At 31.7% G+C, this 17,719-nt stretch overlaps 1 protein-coding gene across 1 annotated transcript; it reads right to left on the bottom strand.

Moving 5' to 3' along the window:
* Nucleotides 1-944: 944 nt before the first annotated feature.
* LOC145666508 (protein obstructor-E-like) lies at nucleotides 945-17,388 on the bottom strand. Its single transcript, XM_081733783.1, has 5 exons — nucleotides 17,284-17,388; nucleotides 15,883-15,912; nucleotides 6,136-6,179; nucleotides 2,635-2,812; nucleotides 945-1,118 (listed from the first exon to the last, which is right to left on the bottom strand). The coding sequence occupies exons 1-4, from the start codon at nucleotides 17,312-17,314 to the stop codon at nucleotides 2,636-2,638; spliced, it is 282 nt and encodes a 93-aa protein (XP_081589909.1). The 5' UTR covers nucleotides 17,315-17,388; the 3' UTR covers nucleotides 945-1,118; nucleotide 2,635.
* Nucleotides 17,389-17,719: the final 331 nt, after the last annotated feature.

The raw sequence follows: 17,719 nt of genomic DNA, 5'->3' as shown, positions 1-17,719 counted from the left end.
TACAAGCTTTATTTATTATTACATAGATCTTATTTTTTTCTGTCGGTATCCCAAGTAAAATTTCATATAACTGATGAAACCTTTTCTTAAAGTAAAGTTCAATGTTCAACTTAATTAAACTGTGCTTATTTCAAGTTAGTATAAATGTATGTTGCTTATACTTAATAATAAAAAATCGTTGACAAATGTAACGTGAGTTACCCAGCTCTGTACATATTCCACTAAAATAAATAGTCATAAAATGTAAATAAAAATTTAATATTTTTGCCATAATTAAATTGTGTGTGTCCCTATCTTACATAGTAATTTCATGCACATAGCTATGCCAGCACAAAAGAAAATGTACTGAAAAATCTCAGGTTCTGAGTGTAGGGAAAAAATTTGTAACGTGAGTTACTATAGTATTTTCTTTTCTCCTAGGTTTGCTATATCATATAAAATGACGGTATTTGGTAATTATCTGTATAAATATGACAGTTTTCCTCTTTCTAAAAAAAAGCGGAGCTTTTAAGTTTATTTATGGTTAGTATTCTTCAAAATATACGTCATTACGTAACGTGAGTTACCATGGACCTACTCATTTAATACGACCCTTGTCTTAATAATAAGACATCAAAGCACGTTCATGTTCAATATCATCATTAACTACTTTTAAATAAATGCATGTAGGTAGGCAGATAGCGAACATAGTGAAGTCGTGATTGTTAACTATTAGGAAGTAGCGTTACTGATAGACTGTGATGATTTTGTATTACAAGTTAATTGTCTTTAAGTGATTCATTTTCATTCAAAATAAATTTTGGGGAGGTAAGGAAGACCCTTAAATTAAAAAAGTGAATGGAACGCCACTATAACATTTATAAAAAGAAATAAATTGGACAACGTAATTTTTCAAACTAGATTCAATTTTTACGTAAAGGTTTTGTTTATTCAAACATCATATATAACTTTTCTGCTTAAAATATTTATTACTATTGGTTTAAGTTACATTGTTATAATTTAAATAAAACAAGCATATAAAATATCAATAAATTAATATCTTTCCAACGAAGCTTCTTGTTATAAATAAAACCGTTGTGCAGGATATTATCGCCCATGACAGGCATTCAATGTCTTATCTGGAAGTAAAAAATTACAACAGATTTTATAATATTAATTATAATACTTATCCCAAAAGTAACATTTACAAATTTAACTATTTGTTAATTTTACTGTTCGTTACTAACTCTTTAAAATCCATGTTTTCTTCTTTGTAAGTCTATTTGTGAAACTATTATACAGTGTTAAATATTTAGATATAAATGTTAGTGGCTCAGCATTACTCCAGGAGGAATAATGTAGAAGAAAATGATACTGTAGTTAAATTATTGTAGTCATTAGTAATGTACAGCTTGAAGGAAGAAGCTAAATTTCCTCTTACAGTACTGCAGAATGATACTAAAACAATAGTTATTTTGTTCAGATTGTAGTAAGGGAAGAACTCGTGATTATTAGAGTAACAGTAAGTGAATTTAACAAATATTAGTCTTATGTTGATCATTACCATAGTTTTTTTTTCTAGTCGTTGGAACAGATTTGTTATTTTCTTATGTGTGACAAAAGAATACTTAGATATCATAGCAATAGCTTATTCCTATTTTACCCATTGTAGATCATTGGAATATGTATATGGTTCTATAGAAAACACAGTGTGAACGATGTTGTTGGCAACCTAAATTTTTCGTTGAAATGCAAGAACATACTGGCCTAAATAGTATTTGCTTACAGTAATATACTGGCAACAGCAATGTAAAGCAATTTTTCGCCATTTGTGCATCAAGAACAAAACCCGACGTGTAATTGGTGGAATTTAGAGAAACGTGTAATTGATGTTGAAATGAGTTCAAATATATTTGCTTTCAAAGTTTACTACGTTAAAGAACTACTTTTAAAACCATTTACCTACCGTAAATATGCTTAATGTTTAAAACTGGAAGAATATTTCATTGCTAGATATGTGTCTAAAGTTTGTGTACTCGGACGAGCACACGCAAACAATGAAAAACGATATTTGCGTTTTATAATACTTTTAATGTGCTCATACAGTTAACCACAGCGTGATAAATACATCTATAGCTAAATGCTTGATTCCAGAATTGTGTACGTTTCACTTGAGATAGTAACTTGCTGATTACAAATTCCTTTGTTTTTAAAAAATGGATTGGTCTACAGCATACAAGCACAACGATCATAGAACATAGTTTAATTAAATTTGCTGTTAACAAAGATTTCTTGTAAATTAATTTGTGTTTGTTTTGTAAAACTTGTGTTTGTAAATTAATTTTGCAATAGATGTTTTGATTGACTTTGAATAATGTAGAAAAAGGAAACTAAGGAATTAAACAAAGTACTACTATGGTAACAGGAATAACCTTTGTATCATTTAGAGTCTAAAATCACGTGCATGAAATTTGTCTTCAACTTGTTATAATATACCTTATTTACTACCTAAAACTACATTGAAACATTAATACTTCCACCATGCTTTGAGCTCATAATTTTCGTTTAAAAATTACTGTAAAAGTTGAGATTATATAATATAATCAAAGCCAATTATGAGTGAACTATACCAAATATATAGTTTCCAATACGTACCTTACGCTGATGTTGGCTGTGCATTACAGACAACGTTTTGTGGCCAATCACATTGATCTGTCTCAGTATTAAAATAGAGTCCAGCATCGCAGTGCAGTAACCATGCCAAGCCATTAGCACATTCAAAATACTTCGTGCAATCATATGGATTTGGAAAGAATCCTTGTGAAGCAGGACACTGAAGTAAAACATAGAAACGATTTATATAATTTGTAAGAACATGTTTGGAATTTTACTCTAAAAGTGCAAAATTAAACCACACTATAATAAAATTATAATAAATAACACATTTGTAATCTCTATATCATCATGCATGCATTATCTATTTTGGGAGTAGGCTCAATCTTTTTGAACAAATCTGTAGAATATGCATCTCTAAGTACGTTTTAAATATACATTTCTACTTTACATTCTTTATCCATTTAATTCTATGTTCGTAACATTCTTACAAATTCATTTTTATTCAGAATGTAATTTTGAACTTCACTCAGAAAGAGACTTACAAGAAACATTTACGCGCCTGATAAGTTACGAAGATTCTAAATTTATTGGTGACTAAAACTTCAATTAGTTTTGAGTATATTTCTATAGCTAAACTTTATATCATGTTATAATACGCAATGTACAAGGAATGGCTTAACAAATAATTATTAAATATGTCAGTTTTTTTAAAAAAATAGCAACAAAAACTGATTAAGGATAATATGTATCAAGATGGCATGTGTATTGTCACATAAGAAGATAATATGTATTTATTCACGTGCTATTCTGTAATGTTCATTCGTTATTAAAGTTTTGCATGATTTATCTACAAATAAATAATTAAAGACTGAAGAAAGTTCTATAAATACTGGTAAAGCTTGACTTGAACTGTAATTGATCTCAACATTGTTTTTTCCCATATGCTAATCTAACTCCATCTTAAGAGGCCCACTCACGGTCCATGGTTTGCGCAAACAAGGCTGTTTGTGCAAACAGTTTGACCGTGTGTGGCGATGTATGAACTGTTTGCGCAAACGTTTGTGCAAACATTTTCCACATCGAACTCGTTCGAAATTTGTTTACACGAACATGATGTTTGCGCAAACACGTGGACCGTGTATGGGCATGTTTGTGCAAACACGAGCTTTATTTCCGAGTAGGAAGCCTAGTGCACAGACGCTTATTTCTTTCGCTATGGCGTCAATGAATAGGAATCAAGAATTCTGGCGAGAATGTATTGACCTTTATCGAAATTTACCTGAACTGTGGAAGGTAAAGAGTGAAGATTATAAAAACAGGAATTTGAAAAATGCGGCATATGAGAAGTTATTGCAGATTTCAGATGAGAAAAGACATGGCCTTTTGTTGGCTTCACACGGCGTCCAATTGGCATTGAGCGGTGTTGACAGTTCGCGACAAGCAGTTGTGCAAGCTGTCTTCTCGCGCTACTGCGAATCTTGACAATATCACAGGCGCTACTTAGAAATATTGTACTAGCACATTAACTGCTCACTTTACCAAGTAGAGAAAAGAATTACGAACAAATACGTGAAAACTACATCTTTCTATGTCAACTGGTTGTCATGATAGACGCTTTGAAAGGTTTCCATATAAAACAATTAGTAAAACTAGCGTTGAGTCCCGCGTCTAATTTCCATTGGATTTTGTTTCGATTTGCAAATAGAACTCACAACTTTTATTACAGGATAATCAGGGGTGTAGCCAGCAAGTTGTTCTAGGAGTTGTAGGGGGAGGCAAGCTTTTCACATATTAAAAGCAGAACAAATTACCTCTTTCACAACATGAAAGCATTTTAACTTACCATACATACATACATACTATGCGCATTATTATATTTTCACAATGCTTCCTTATCAAAAGACGGATCGTGACAGTACTGAAGTTAAAAACCGGAGTCTAAAAGATGAATCAATAAGCTATTCATAAGAAAATAAATGCTGTTTATAGCAGTCTGTTTATCTGACTTTGTGTTTATGTAGGTTAAAATACTAAAGAGGAAAAAAAACCGAAAAAATATTAACTCCGATATTATTATGCAATAATATAGTAGTGAGTTCACACTGCACCCAGTTAGGGAAATGAGAATATAAAGCATATGCTTAATTTTAGTTGATTGAATTAGGTATAGAAACCGTATTGATGATGATTGATTTTTTTAAAAAATTTCATATTTTATTATAAAGTCCTTCATTTGCATTCTGTTAAAAAAGTTTATTAAACATATACTAGATGAACCTCATTTTGGAGCTGGAAATAGTTCGGAAAGACAGAGTCCCTTTTCCCCCGTAGCTACATACCTTTGCAATCTTTGCCATCATCGTAAGAATAAAGCATGGGACGTTTGTAATTTGTTTTGAAATTTACTTCAAGATAGACCCTTTCTTATTCGACAGAAGGAACGCAGTATGTTTCCTGTTTCTTTTTTTCTTTCACGTTCCACCGCCTTATTATGTGTGACTTTTAACACCCTCTTTTCTCCTCTATAAGGGAATCAAAAGCATCAGGCGTCTGAATGGTGTCATAAATTATCGTAACCCAAAACAAACTCGAGCATATCGAGTTGCTTAGGAATCAGATGGATTACTTTCGTGGCACCTACACGAAGAACAAACGTGCTACTTGTTATGAAAACGGAGAAGGAAAGAAAGGGGCTAGTGTAGAATTCATCAGTGTCTCGTTGCTTTCTTTCGTGGTAGTTCGTTTATTCTCCAAAATTATAGTTGACAATGTCTTTAAGCATACCGAGTACAGCAGAAGTTTTATTTTCTGTCTTCCTTTTTTTCTTTTTCCTTCAAGTGCTACGAAGTCAAGCTCGAAGAATTATTTTTTGTGCTTACAGTTTTTGGAACCGATAAAAATAAATTTACAAGAGTCAGATTCAGACAAAGACGAAATATTAACTGACATAGATGATAGTGAAAGTAGTGTTGAAGACAAGTGTTTAGCATTTTCACTGGAAAAGTTAACATGTAAGTAATTTAGTTGCTATATATACTTCTAGGATGCACAGTCAAAATTCTTGAGTTTGCTGGAATAGTACATTTACATTGTGAATAATGTTGCCAATGTATGTGTCATAATCAACCACTCTTTCATCCACACCCTCTTCTTTCTTCTTGGTTTCGCGGGTATTTCCGCTTCCAAAGCACAAGCAATTACTATCGCTAAACAAGCTGCTTCAGTGGACATGCTTACGCGATTAAACTCAAAATTGAACTGAAGTTTGTGCAAACAGTTGTATCGTGTGTGGCCGAGTGTTTGCGCAAACACGATGTTTGCACAAACATGATGTTTGCGCAAACCATGGACCGTGTGTGGGCCCTATTAGAAATTATGTTTACCTTCATATTAAAGTTCGTTCAGTATAAAAGATCATTAAAACATATTTATATATATGACAAAAGCTTCTATTTTTTTTCTGATTAGAGATTCAGTAGTCATTAAAATGGCAAAATAATGAACCCTTAATACTTTCGGACAGATAACTCTGATACTTACTTTAAACCAGTCTGCTGGAGTAGGTGGTGGTGCAGTTGTTGTTTCTGCAAAAGTAAACGGAACTATTAACATCATTTGAACTATGCTTTACAAGCTTCTTTCATAATCAGATCTGCTAACAATTAACATTTGTATGAAGTATCTTTGTATCTCCTATTTTAACAGTTCCGGGACAGACCTGAAAATATTTTGAGTTCTGTGTAAACTATCATAGAACAAATACTCTCAAGCATAAAAATGCAATGCAAAGGTAGTGTTTATTGCATTCATAAGAAGTAAATAACAAATGACAAGTAAGTTCATTTCTGAGCAAGAGTCTTACTATTAACGATTCCTTTGTATATTCGGAAAGGGTTCATTACTAACCATGTCTCTGGAATATAAAAAGAATTTCTTAACGAAGAAGCATATAAACAGAAATTTCTGGAACATAGTTATGACGCAAGTAATATATTAATTGTAATGTCAACTATCATTCTAACACATCCCATCAACTAATTGTCTTCTTCAATGTTTGTTTCCCCTCGTTATGTGACTTGCCATATCTTTCTCATTGGATAAGATTTTAGAGGAAGTATTTAACGTAAACCAAATATGATATTTACAAGGTGTTAAAGCATTAGTAGTATTAGAGATCTTAGTAAGCTCACTAAATGCATATGTGTGATTCTACGTATTCAACATGCAAAACAATAGAACGCAACATGCAACTACACATACGTGAAGCTGTCTGAAAGTAAGCCAATTAACTGAGCACATTAGAGATAATATGCAGTAAAACAGCAACCAGATATTAGAAAATCGTAAATATTCATGCCTAGTATAAATAGCGTCAGTATTGCTATCCAAATTTAGTTCCGTTCAAGTTGACGTAAATATATTTCATTTCCTTACCCTAAAGAGTATATTCGTCGGACGTTAAACTAAAATATATTTCAAGCGTACTTGTTCGTCGCCTTCTAATATTTTATATGATACATTGATACCAAACGTAACTGTTGAGGTTACTCGGGATCTCGATTGCGACTTTGCAACTCATCTGTTTTACATCAATATTTTGTTTCGTTTTGTTTAAAGTATATAGATTGTTAAGCTTCAAAGAAAAATATAATAATAATGAAGACACAGTCAAGACAATATCAGTAAGTAGGTTTCTGTGCTATCTTGTTTACTGTCTTTGTTTCTTTTATGCATTTTTAAATTTTTTTTGTTCTTCAGCTCGAATGTATCAGTCCTCCCGAAATTGTTTCTTATCAACTTTTTTAATTTCAGCTCACTCCTCATCACGATTAAGTTGTGGGTACTAACTACATTCGCTCCTGGACAACTTCTGTACTTCTGTATTTAGTTTTCTTGAAAATTTCCTTAAGGAGAATGCATGTTTCTGATGTCTTTGTTGATCTGGCATTTTTATGTGCAAATTTTACATTTGTGTTTGGAACCACTAGCTTATTCTTCGTACAACACTCGATCAGTCTTCCTCCTCTTTCGTTGATTTTTTCTAGTTCAAATTTTCCTGTTTTTCTTTGAGTATTTTTCAACGAACATACCTAAACGACATTTTAGCCTCCCCAAAATTCAGAGAGCAGATGACTTCGTAGTATGGAATTCTGAGTTTTCTGCTCTACCCATTTGCAGTGATTAAGTATTAACCAGTTGAGAATGCTCCAAGACAATTGCTAAAACGAACTTTAAAAGAATGGAGAGATGAAGCGGGAAGGAAAACTGTGATTGTTCCTACATGTAAAGGTAAATCTTTTTATCCACACCTTCCTTTGTTTCTCGCAAAAATGCGCAAAATATCATCTCTCTATGACTTACGGTTCCTGAGATGTGGCTCCTTAATTCTCCCGAAATTCGAACTTTTTGGCCAATATCTGGGTAACGGTGGCCACTGGTTACTATTTGGTACCAAAATGTTCACCATTTTCTTAGGTATTGACCAACACTAATATGATCTCTATATGACTTACGGTTCCCGAGATATGCTCCTAAAATCTCCGGAAATCAGTCATTTTTGACCAATATCTCGCGGAACGGCAAGAGAGACGCAAAAACTTCCATCACTTTCTCAGATAGCTTTTGATGCTCTATTGAATAGGGAGCTCAAAATTGAAAAAAATCGCAAATAACAGACGAACGGACAGACACACAGACATAGAGAATTCAGTAACGAACTTTGAAAATCACGTTTCCATGCTGGATGTTACTGGGGAAGATACGACGATGATTTCCCCTTGCCTTTCACTGGTTGTACAAATACACTTTTTTTCGATATTCCACTGACTCTTTCTGTTAATCACTGCTACCGCAGGCACATCTAGACTTTTTCTGCAAATCAGACTCCTCACTATGGACACTTTATGGGTCAGAGAGTCGTTGCTCCGGGGCTCGGACCTATAAGAGTCTTGTGAGGCGTTCTAACACATCCGAAATAGCTTTTTAAAATAATCAACATAGTGAATTAAGACGTGTTAAATGGTTCTTTTTTTTTTTTTTTTTTTTTTTTTTTTTACTTGAAAATAAGTTGGCTTTATATTTCTTTTGTCTTTGAAGAGTGAAAGCGTGTATAGTAATTTTAGGTTTTTTTTTTTTCAAAAAATGCTTGTAGTGAGGTCAATACCAGCGATCGATACAGGTTTCCTGTTGGTGAGGTGATTCATTATCAAAGTAAATTGAAAATCCTCTCAAAAATAAATCAAATATTAGTAGGCGCTTCATTTCAGGATCGACAATTTTGTTCTTAAGTTGACCCCTATTGTCAGCATATCACTTTCTGAATTGTAACTTAACGATACTGCTAATTTTTTAATATAAGGAATCAATTGAAGGACTGATACACGTACGAAAAACTGGGCAAGTCAAAAGCTTCAATTTTTCACGAAATGAGAGAAAAAAACGGCTGCAAGGAAGCAAACTGGTTCACACTGTTTTTTCATGAATGTAGTAAATTAGACTACGAGAAACATGAATTTGAAGTAATTTTGAAGATTCGAATTTCTGAACTCGAGATATTCGAATTTGAAGTTACCAGGGAAGCAAACTGGTTCACACTGTTTTTTCATGAATCTAGTAAATTAGATCACGAGATACATGAATTTGAAGGAATTTTGACGATTTGAATTTCGGAACTCGAGATATTCTAATTTGGAATCACCAGGGAAGCAAACTGGTTCACACTGTTTTTTCATGAATCTAGTAAATTATATACTGCTAGGATAGTATAAATATAACAGTTTGTTTTAAAGTCGTTCACATAAACTTCATAATTCATGAAATTTGTATTTAAATATTAATTACCTGGAAATAGCTAATTATTACAAACTAACTTGTAAATTAGTTACAAATTACATCCAACATGAAGCTGAAACGATATGTACCGAAAACATTATTTCTTTCCTGCCTCTATAGAGCATCATATATAAAAGCCCCTATAGTTAATATTTTGCACTAGTTTCTTGATAAACTCCACATTTTATCATGCGTAAGTAAAACAAATTATTTTCATATACAGTGAAATTTGTATTAATCGGAACTTAAATAAGGCTATTATCTACCTATATCGGAAACCTTTTAAAGTCCCAGAGGTTAATTTTATCTCTTCCCAAATTTGCACAAAACGGAAATCTGACCCAAACGGAAGAAAATGTTGGATCCAATACGTTCAGTTTCATACAAGTTTTACTGAAATAATAATAATAATAATAATAATAATAATAATAATAATAATAATAATAATAATAATAATAATAATAAGAAGAAGAAGAAGAAGAAGAAGAAGAAGAAGAAGAAGAAGAAGAATTATGAGGAGGAGGAGAATCTTTTCTCCGATATATTGCTGTTTCCAAAGCAGTCGAACAGTATTACTTCTGATTGATCGTCACTCGTTTTATTCACTTGTAAATATTTCTATATTTTTAGGTACATTATGCTTAGGTAGTGCCATTTGCTATTTTTTACATTTCTACTTATGTTGCTTCAGCGTGCAGTTCAGTCAATAAAATACAAAGGAGTACTTTAAATATAGTAGGCTAGTAGAAAAATATATAGTAGGCTACGTGCCAAAAACTAAAAAGTAGAATTTTCGTTAAACAAGAGTTATTCGTTATATACACTACTATGTAGGAATAAATCAATCAAACTATTACGAATCGAAAAGTTCTAATTACTATATACGAAAGAAAAAGTGAAACAAATTTTCATGTATCGGAGTCCACAGAAAGGTTCATATCAAAATTATACAGGAAGCCGTCGCCACGGCATCCACATTTCAAAATCAAATATCTTCAGTTCCAAAAGTATGATCGTCAAATTTATTTCAAATCAATGTTTCTCCTAGTTTAATATACGATAATTGTCAAAAACCGGTGTGAATCAGCTTGCTTCGCTTTTTATTTCAAATTCGAATATCTCGAGTTCCGAAATTCGAATCGTAAAAATTCCCTCAAATTCACGTATCTCGTGGTCTAATTTACTAGATTCATGAAAAAAAGTGAGAACCAGTTTGCTTCCCTGGTGACTTCAAATTCGAATATCTCGAGTTCCGAAATTCGAATCGTAAAAATTCCCTCAAATTCACGTATCTCGTGGTCTAATTTACTAGATTCATGAAAAAAAGTGAGAACCAGTTTGCTTTCCTGGTGACTTCAAATTCGAACATCTCGAGTTCCGAAATTCGAATCGTCAAAATTCCTTCAAATTCATGTTTCTCGTGGTCCAATCTACTAGATTCATGAAAAAACAATGTGAACCAATTTGCTTCCCTGCAGCTGTCTAATAGTTTATATTGTACGATAATCACGTTGCCTATAAAGATGAAGATAGAAACTGAAGTACGTATACACTAGTCAAGGGTTTCACTATTTTAAAATTTTTAGCATTAAATTTTTTAGTTACTCACCATCTTGTTAGTATGGAATTTAGTTCATGCAAACTACACCTTTCAGACTACATAATTCTGCCGTTAACTCATTTTCGATTATTTCTTGACGTGCTCCCCCCCCCTTCCTCCCCGTGGTCTTCATTTAACACTAAAACACTGTTTGAGACCCAAGACATGGGTGAGTTAGTGTTGCTAACGGTTGAAACGTTTCGTCTCGATTCTAGTTTTGAAAACTAGACGAGAATTATCATGTTTCTCATCTCAATTTTAAAAAGATACTTATATTCTCAATTCTCATCTCAAGAGAAATCTCTCGATTCGTTAGCAATACTACTTGAAAAGTACTTTGATGAAGAAAAAGCGCTCATCAAAACTAAGAAACAGAATCACATTATTAATCATCACAGAAATCAAATATCGTATTAAATTTAGTAGAATTTTGTGATATAGTATGTCACGTTCCCTACCAATTGAATCAGTAGCATAGATATGTATGTATGAGTGTTTACGGCAGTGATGCCTACCTGGAACTTTCTAAAATCCCATCTTGAAAGGCAGAATTCCCTTTTTACTCTTAAATTTCCCACTCACTATACTTACACAAGTTTTAAAATTCATAAAATTTGAAAATTGAAAGTACTGTATGTTACTTTATATATATATATATATATATATATATATATATATATATATATATATATATATATATTTATATATATATATATATATATATATATATATATATATATATATATATATATATATATATATATATATATATATATATATTTGAGTGAATTATTCGTAACTTTTGATTTTCTAAGTTTGTAGTATGTACAGTATTTCCTTTAATTAAATGAGGCTATTGAAATTGTTGAATTAAACAAGCTTATTTTGTATTCAGAATTGAATATTTTCATCACGCTTTTATGGCGTAATGTTCTATAGAACGTAATGAAATTAGACAAACTTCATTCTGCAGTCATTTCACGTGGAACGTTTTAGAAATTTTCAGTTTCTCATGTGGTAATTTACGTACTTTCTTTCGTTCAGATTTTTTAATAAAACTTTAGAACCCACTTTACGTTCCTTATTGCTTTTTTTTTTAGATTTACAAGTTACTGTAGGTATATAAATCACTTTCATACAAACATTTACTTTCAAATAACAAAATCTGACAATTAACACTGATGTCACGTTTATTCAAGCGTCATTAGTCTACTTCCCTCTCATAGAGAATTTTGTTGTCGTTGATGAAGTAAACATGTGAAAAATCTCATACATGTCGCTAACTTTTTCTAAAATTCCCTTCCTATCCGAAAAATTAATGTAAAAAATCCCACAAAATGTGATTTTCTCCATGTATTGGCAGCACTGGTTTACACTACAGACAATTAATAGGAGCGAAAATTCTTGTTTATAGTTTCTCTGGAAGCTCACAATTGAGTCCAATACCAAAACTTAAAACTTACTTGGTTGTTTCATTAAAAAATACAAAGTAAAAATAAAATAATCAATGTTTTAACTAATATTATAACACAACATCTGTACATCAAAATTGTTTTATTATAACTCTCATGATAAAAGCAGAATATCGTTATTTTTAAAAATTTTAGTTAAAATATACAAGTTTTATATCATCAACGGAATCTTACTTGACGTAGAAAGAAGGAAAAGTTGTGGTGACGGTTCACTAAGTTTGCCATACAAATTGTTCGAATTTCGTGGGGACTAAGTTGAGACGAATTCAACATGAAAGACACAGAATGAGATATTACCCGTGGCGGCAACAACAAACACGGTATTAATTTAAAAACGCTCATAAAGGAAAGGAATGACTCCATTGTAGTTGTTATTACTCACTAAAATACTTTCAACCATTGGTTTACATTAACGGTGTATAATGTATAATATTTAGTATATATTAAATATTCTAAATATCTTCATCTATTTATTAATATTTCATGCAACCAGTTTATTTCATATTTAATGAATTTTCTACTTAATGCTCTGTAAAGAGATATGCTTTACTTGAGTCAGTTTCTTCTATCCTTGTTTGCGCCTTAGAGGTGCATGTACACAGAAAGAGAAAGTAAAAGATGCCACCAAGAGCACATAAAGTGCTCAAGTTCAAGAGGTACACATAACGATATAGTATCGAGTTCATGTGTACAATTCATTGTTGGCGGAAAGTTTTCTTCCTTTCCTTTTCTCTTTTCTCAGCATCAAAGATTTACACTGAAAAGTCTACAGAAATTAGACGACGAGAAACATGAATTTGAAGGAGTTTTGACGATTCGAATTTTGGAACTCGAGATATTCAATTTAAAGTCACCAGGGAAGCAAACTGGTTCACACTGTTTTTGTCATGATTATAGTAAATTAGACCACAAGATACATGAATTTGAAGGAATTTTGAAGATTCGAATTTCGGAACTGGAGATATTCGAATTTGAAGTCACCAGGGAAGCAAACTGGTTCACACTGTGTTTTCACGAATCTAGTAAATTAGACCATGAGAAACATGAATTTGAAGGAATTTCAACAATTCGAATTTCGGAATTCGAGATATTCGAATTTGAAGTCTCAAACGAAGCAAACTGGTTCATACTGTTTTTTCATGAATCTAGTAAATTAGACCACGAGAAACATGAATTTGAAGAAATTTTGTCGATTTGAATTTCGTAACTCAGATATTCGAATTTGAAGTCTCAAGCGAAGCAAACTGGTTCGCACTGTTTCTCCATGAATCTAGTAAATTAGACCACGAGAAACATGAATTTGAAGGAATTTTGACGATTCGAATTTCGGAACTCGTGATATTCGAAGTTGAAGCCACAAGTGAAGCAAACTGGTTCACACTGTTTTTTCATTAATCTAGTAAATTAACCTTTTCGGCTCTGGCGGCAAAATATGTGTACATTGTATTTTAAGATTATTGTATAATTAATCTGGAGGATTCAAAATTGCTGGGTTTTCATGTCAGTATTCTTTAAACTTCTCTAAATCATTTTTCTATGGCGCTTTCATCATTTGTCAGGTAGCTACGCACGTTTCTTGTAGAATAGTTGCAGGGGTCATCACAATGGACGAAGCTCAGCCACTGTTTTTTCATGAATCTAGTAAATTATATATTACTAGGATAGTATAAATATAACAGTTTGTTTTAAAGTCGTTCACATAGACTTCATAATTCATGCAATTTCTATTTCAATATTAATTTCCAGGAAATAACTAATTATTACAAACTAAACTGTAAATTAGTTACAAATTACATCCAACATGAAGCTGAAACGGTATGTACCGGAAACATTATTTCTTTCCTGCCATCTATAGAGCATCATATATAAAATGCCCCTATAGTTAATATTTTACACTAGTTTCTTGATAAACTCCACATGACATATCATACGTAAGTAAAACAAATTATTTTCATATACAGCGAAATTTGAATTAATCGGAACTAAATAAGACGAAAATCTATCTATATCGGAAACCTTTGAAAGTCCCAGTGGTTAAATTTATTTATTCCCAAATTTGTACAAAACAGAAATCTGACCCAAACGGCAGAAAATGTTGAATCCAATACGTTCAGTTTCATACAAGTTTTACTGAAATAATAATAATAATAATAATAATAATAATAATAATAATAATAATAATAATAATAATAATAATAATAAGAAGAAGAAGAAGAAGAAGAAGAAGAGGAGGAGGAGGAAGAGCAGGAGGAGGAGGAGGAGAAGAAGAATCTTTTCCCCGATGTATTTCTATATCCAAAGCAGACGAACATGATTACTTCTGATTGATCATCACTCGTTTTATTCACTTGTTAATATTTCTATATTTTTAGGTAGTTATATTATGCTTAGGTAGTGCCATTTGCTTTTTTCTACATTTCTACATGTGTTGCTTCAGAGTGCAGTTCAGTCAAAAAAATAAAATACAAAGGAGTATTTTAAATATAGTAGACTAGTAGAAAAGTAGCCTACTATAGCATAGTAGGCTAGTAGAAAAATAATAATAGGCTACGTGCCAAAAACTAACAAGTAGAATATTCGTTAAAAAGAGAGTTATTCGTTATATACACTACTGTGTAGGAATAAATTAAACAAACTATTACGAATCGGAAAGTTCTAATTACTATATACGAAAGAATAAGGGAAACAAAGTTTCATATGTCGGAGTCCACAGAAAGGTTCATATCATAATTATACAGGAAGCCGTCGCCACGGCATCCATATTTCAAAATCAAATATCTTCAATTCCAAAAGTATGATCGTCAAATTTATTTCAAATCAATGCTTCTCGTAGTTTAAATTACGATAATTGTCAAAAACCGGTGTGAATCAGCTTGCTTCGCTTGTTATTTCAAATTCGAATATCTCGAGTTCCGAAATTCGAATCGTCAAAATTCCTTCAAATTCATGTTTCTTGTTGTCTAATCTCTAGATTCATGAAAAAACAGTGTGAACCAGTTTGCTTCCCTGCAGCCGAAAAAAACATATATACATATTTCAAGCAATGATTTCAACAGAACAGAATCTGTCGTAATACATTGTTATTTTAGTAGATGCATATTGAAGCATTTTGCTCTTGTCGGTTTTCATATCAACTATTCATTTCTTTTTACTGTCATAATACACATGTAAATGGTTTGATTCAAATTGTTTTTCTTTTTTACCTGAACTTTACACGTTATACTGTATTTTTAAATTCAAATTTTCTGAACTTGCTTGTTGTAGATATGATCGAACTTTGAATTGGGCCATTTGAGCATTGTGAACAAGCTAATAGCAGGATATCTTAAACAGGATATATAGGTGTTGATTTACAGTACCATTCTAAATAAAATGTTTACTTACCACCACTAACAGCAACACCAACAAGAGCACCTGCAAAATAATAATAATATTATTATAATTTATTATTATACTAAGCAAATGTATAAATTAAGTTGAAGCTAAAATTAACATTTTTACACTAAGTACTCAATATTTACCGGTACGTTGGTATTCTTTAATTTTTAGTGTATTATAAAAATTACATTTCGGTAATTCTGAATAACGAAGGAACACATAACAGTAATTCTGTTAGACTTTCTTTTAGCTGATGAGTAGCCATTAATAGATCTGTAATTGAAATAAATGAACTGTCATAGTTTTCTGTATCCACAATAGCAACCTTAGAATGATAAACTCTTTTTGACAACACTCTAATAACTATCTTATTGAGAACATTGCAGCTGGTCATAATATTGAGCTTAGTAACTTTTCCATTAGTTTCTTAAATCATGTAATACTATACATGATATACTTAATTCAATTATAACATCGAAAACGTTGCTCTTCGTACTTATTTTTGTGGTGCACAGTAAATCAAGAATTGATTTAAAAGGAAGAGGCTCGGGTACAGTTTCGAGACGCCGATATTCAAAGTTCACCAAAAAAATTAATCGAATGATATACTATATAAATTTTAATAAAATGTGAAAGTTTTCATTAACAAGTTAAATAATAAGTAAATTGATTTATGTATTTTAAGTAACTTCTCATATAAGATGTATGTAAAGGTGTTCGAGAAGTCCCTGTACCCCTAGGTTTGAATATCACATAAAGCCATGTCAGTGTAATTTTAGTTGTGATATTGATAACACTGCTTTCGTGCTCATAGATAGCACTACTAGAATAGAATCTCTGCTTTCAAACGCTATCCGATATCCCTGCGTTCAAGGTGCGTGGAGCATTTTAGTTGTTAAACCAAGGTTCGTGTTAGTGATTGCAGATACACAGTTGAACACGCACACCAAAGGCACACTCAAAAACAAATCGAATACAGGAAAAATATAATAATGATTAAGATTATAGTTACATTACATGATTATAATTAATCTCAGTAAAATTTCAATTAAAATTCACAATAAGAAGCAGTACGTTGTTAATCATCTTTTGAATTAAAATATTGAATTACTGATGATTGAATCAGTGAAAGAGTTAACAATAACTCGATGCATCCTTACTTTTTAAATGCATTGTTTTGCAATAGCAAAAGTATATTGCATTTATTGAAACGTTTGTGTATTTTATGGGTTTGTTACAGCGCATATTTCCAAAAGATAATTGATATTAACACCAGCGCAGTTAAGAGTAAATAGAAAAAAATGCTTCAATTTATTCACATATATCTACCGTATGATGTTTGTATATTTGTGCATGAAATTTCGTTTGATAAGTCCTATATTTTGCCATTAACAACAGATAACTTACCGGCAATAGCAATAAGCACTAAAGACTTCATGTTGTCCTAGTTTTCAGATGAACTTGCTTTCAATTTGTTCTAGTTTCCAGACGAACTTGCTCTCAATTTCAAACCCATCCCTTTTATATAGACACACCTTCATGACGAGTAGCACTTGAAATTATATTATCATATCATTCACTATCGCATTATCATCAGGTCATAGCTTCAAAATAAAAATGTTATTTGTTCTTATGTTCATGTGCGTCATGAAATTTCTGTGAATTTTATACATTTATAGCTATATTCACTTAACATTGACAGTTTAAAAGATAGTATCAAACACTTTTTAAGGTGCACTATTCCTGAATTCAAGGAAATTTAAAGCTTTTACGTTAATACAAAATGTAACTTTGACGAGAGCAGGGATTGCGTTTAGTAATTTAACGGGCTAGCAAAATAAGT

Source organism: Thermobia domestica, chromosome 12 (genome assembly GCF_964235325.1).
Source record: "Thermobia domestica chromosome 12, izTheDome1.hap1.1, whole genome shotgun sequence".
Classification (NCBI taxonomy): domain Eukaryota; kingdom Metazoa; phylum Arthropoda; class Insecta; order Zygentoma; family Lepismatidae; genus Thermobia; species Thermobia domestica.
The sequence above is the reverse complement of the archived record's forward strand: the minus strand, read 5'-3'. Positions and strand labels throughout refer to the sequence as shown.

Excerpts from the sequence above, each read along its gene's own strand:
- LOC145666508 (XM_081733783.1), bottom strand. The coding sequence starts at position 17,314 with ATGAAGTCTTTAGTGCTTATTGCTATTGCCG. Across the intron at positions 6,180-15,882 it reads TGGTGTTGCTGTTAGTGGTG|AAACAACAACTGCACCACCA; the intron begins GTAAGTAAACAT and ends TTACTTTTGCAG. Across the intron at positions 2,813-6,135 it reads CTCCAGCAGACTGGTTTAAA|TGTCCTGCTTCACAAGGATT; the intron begins GTAAGTATCAGA and ends GTTTTACTTCAG.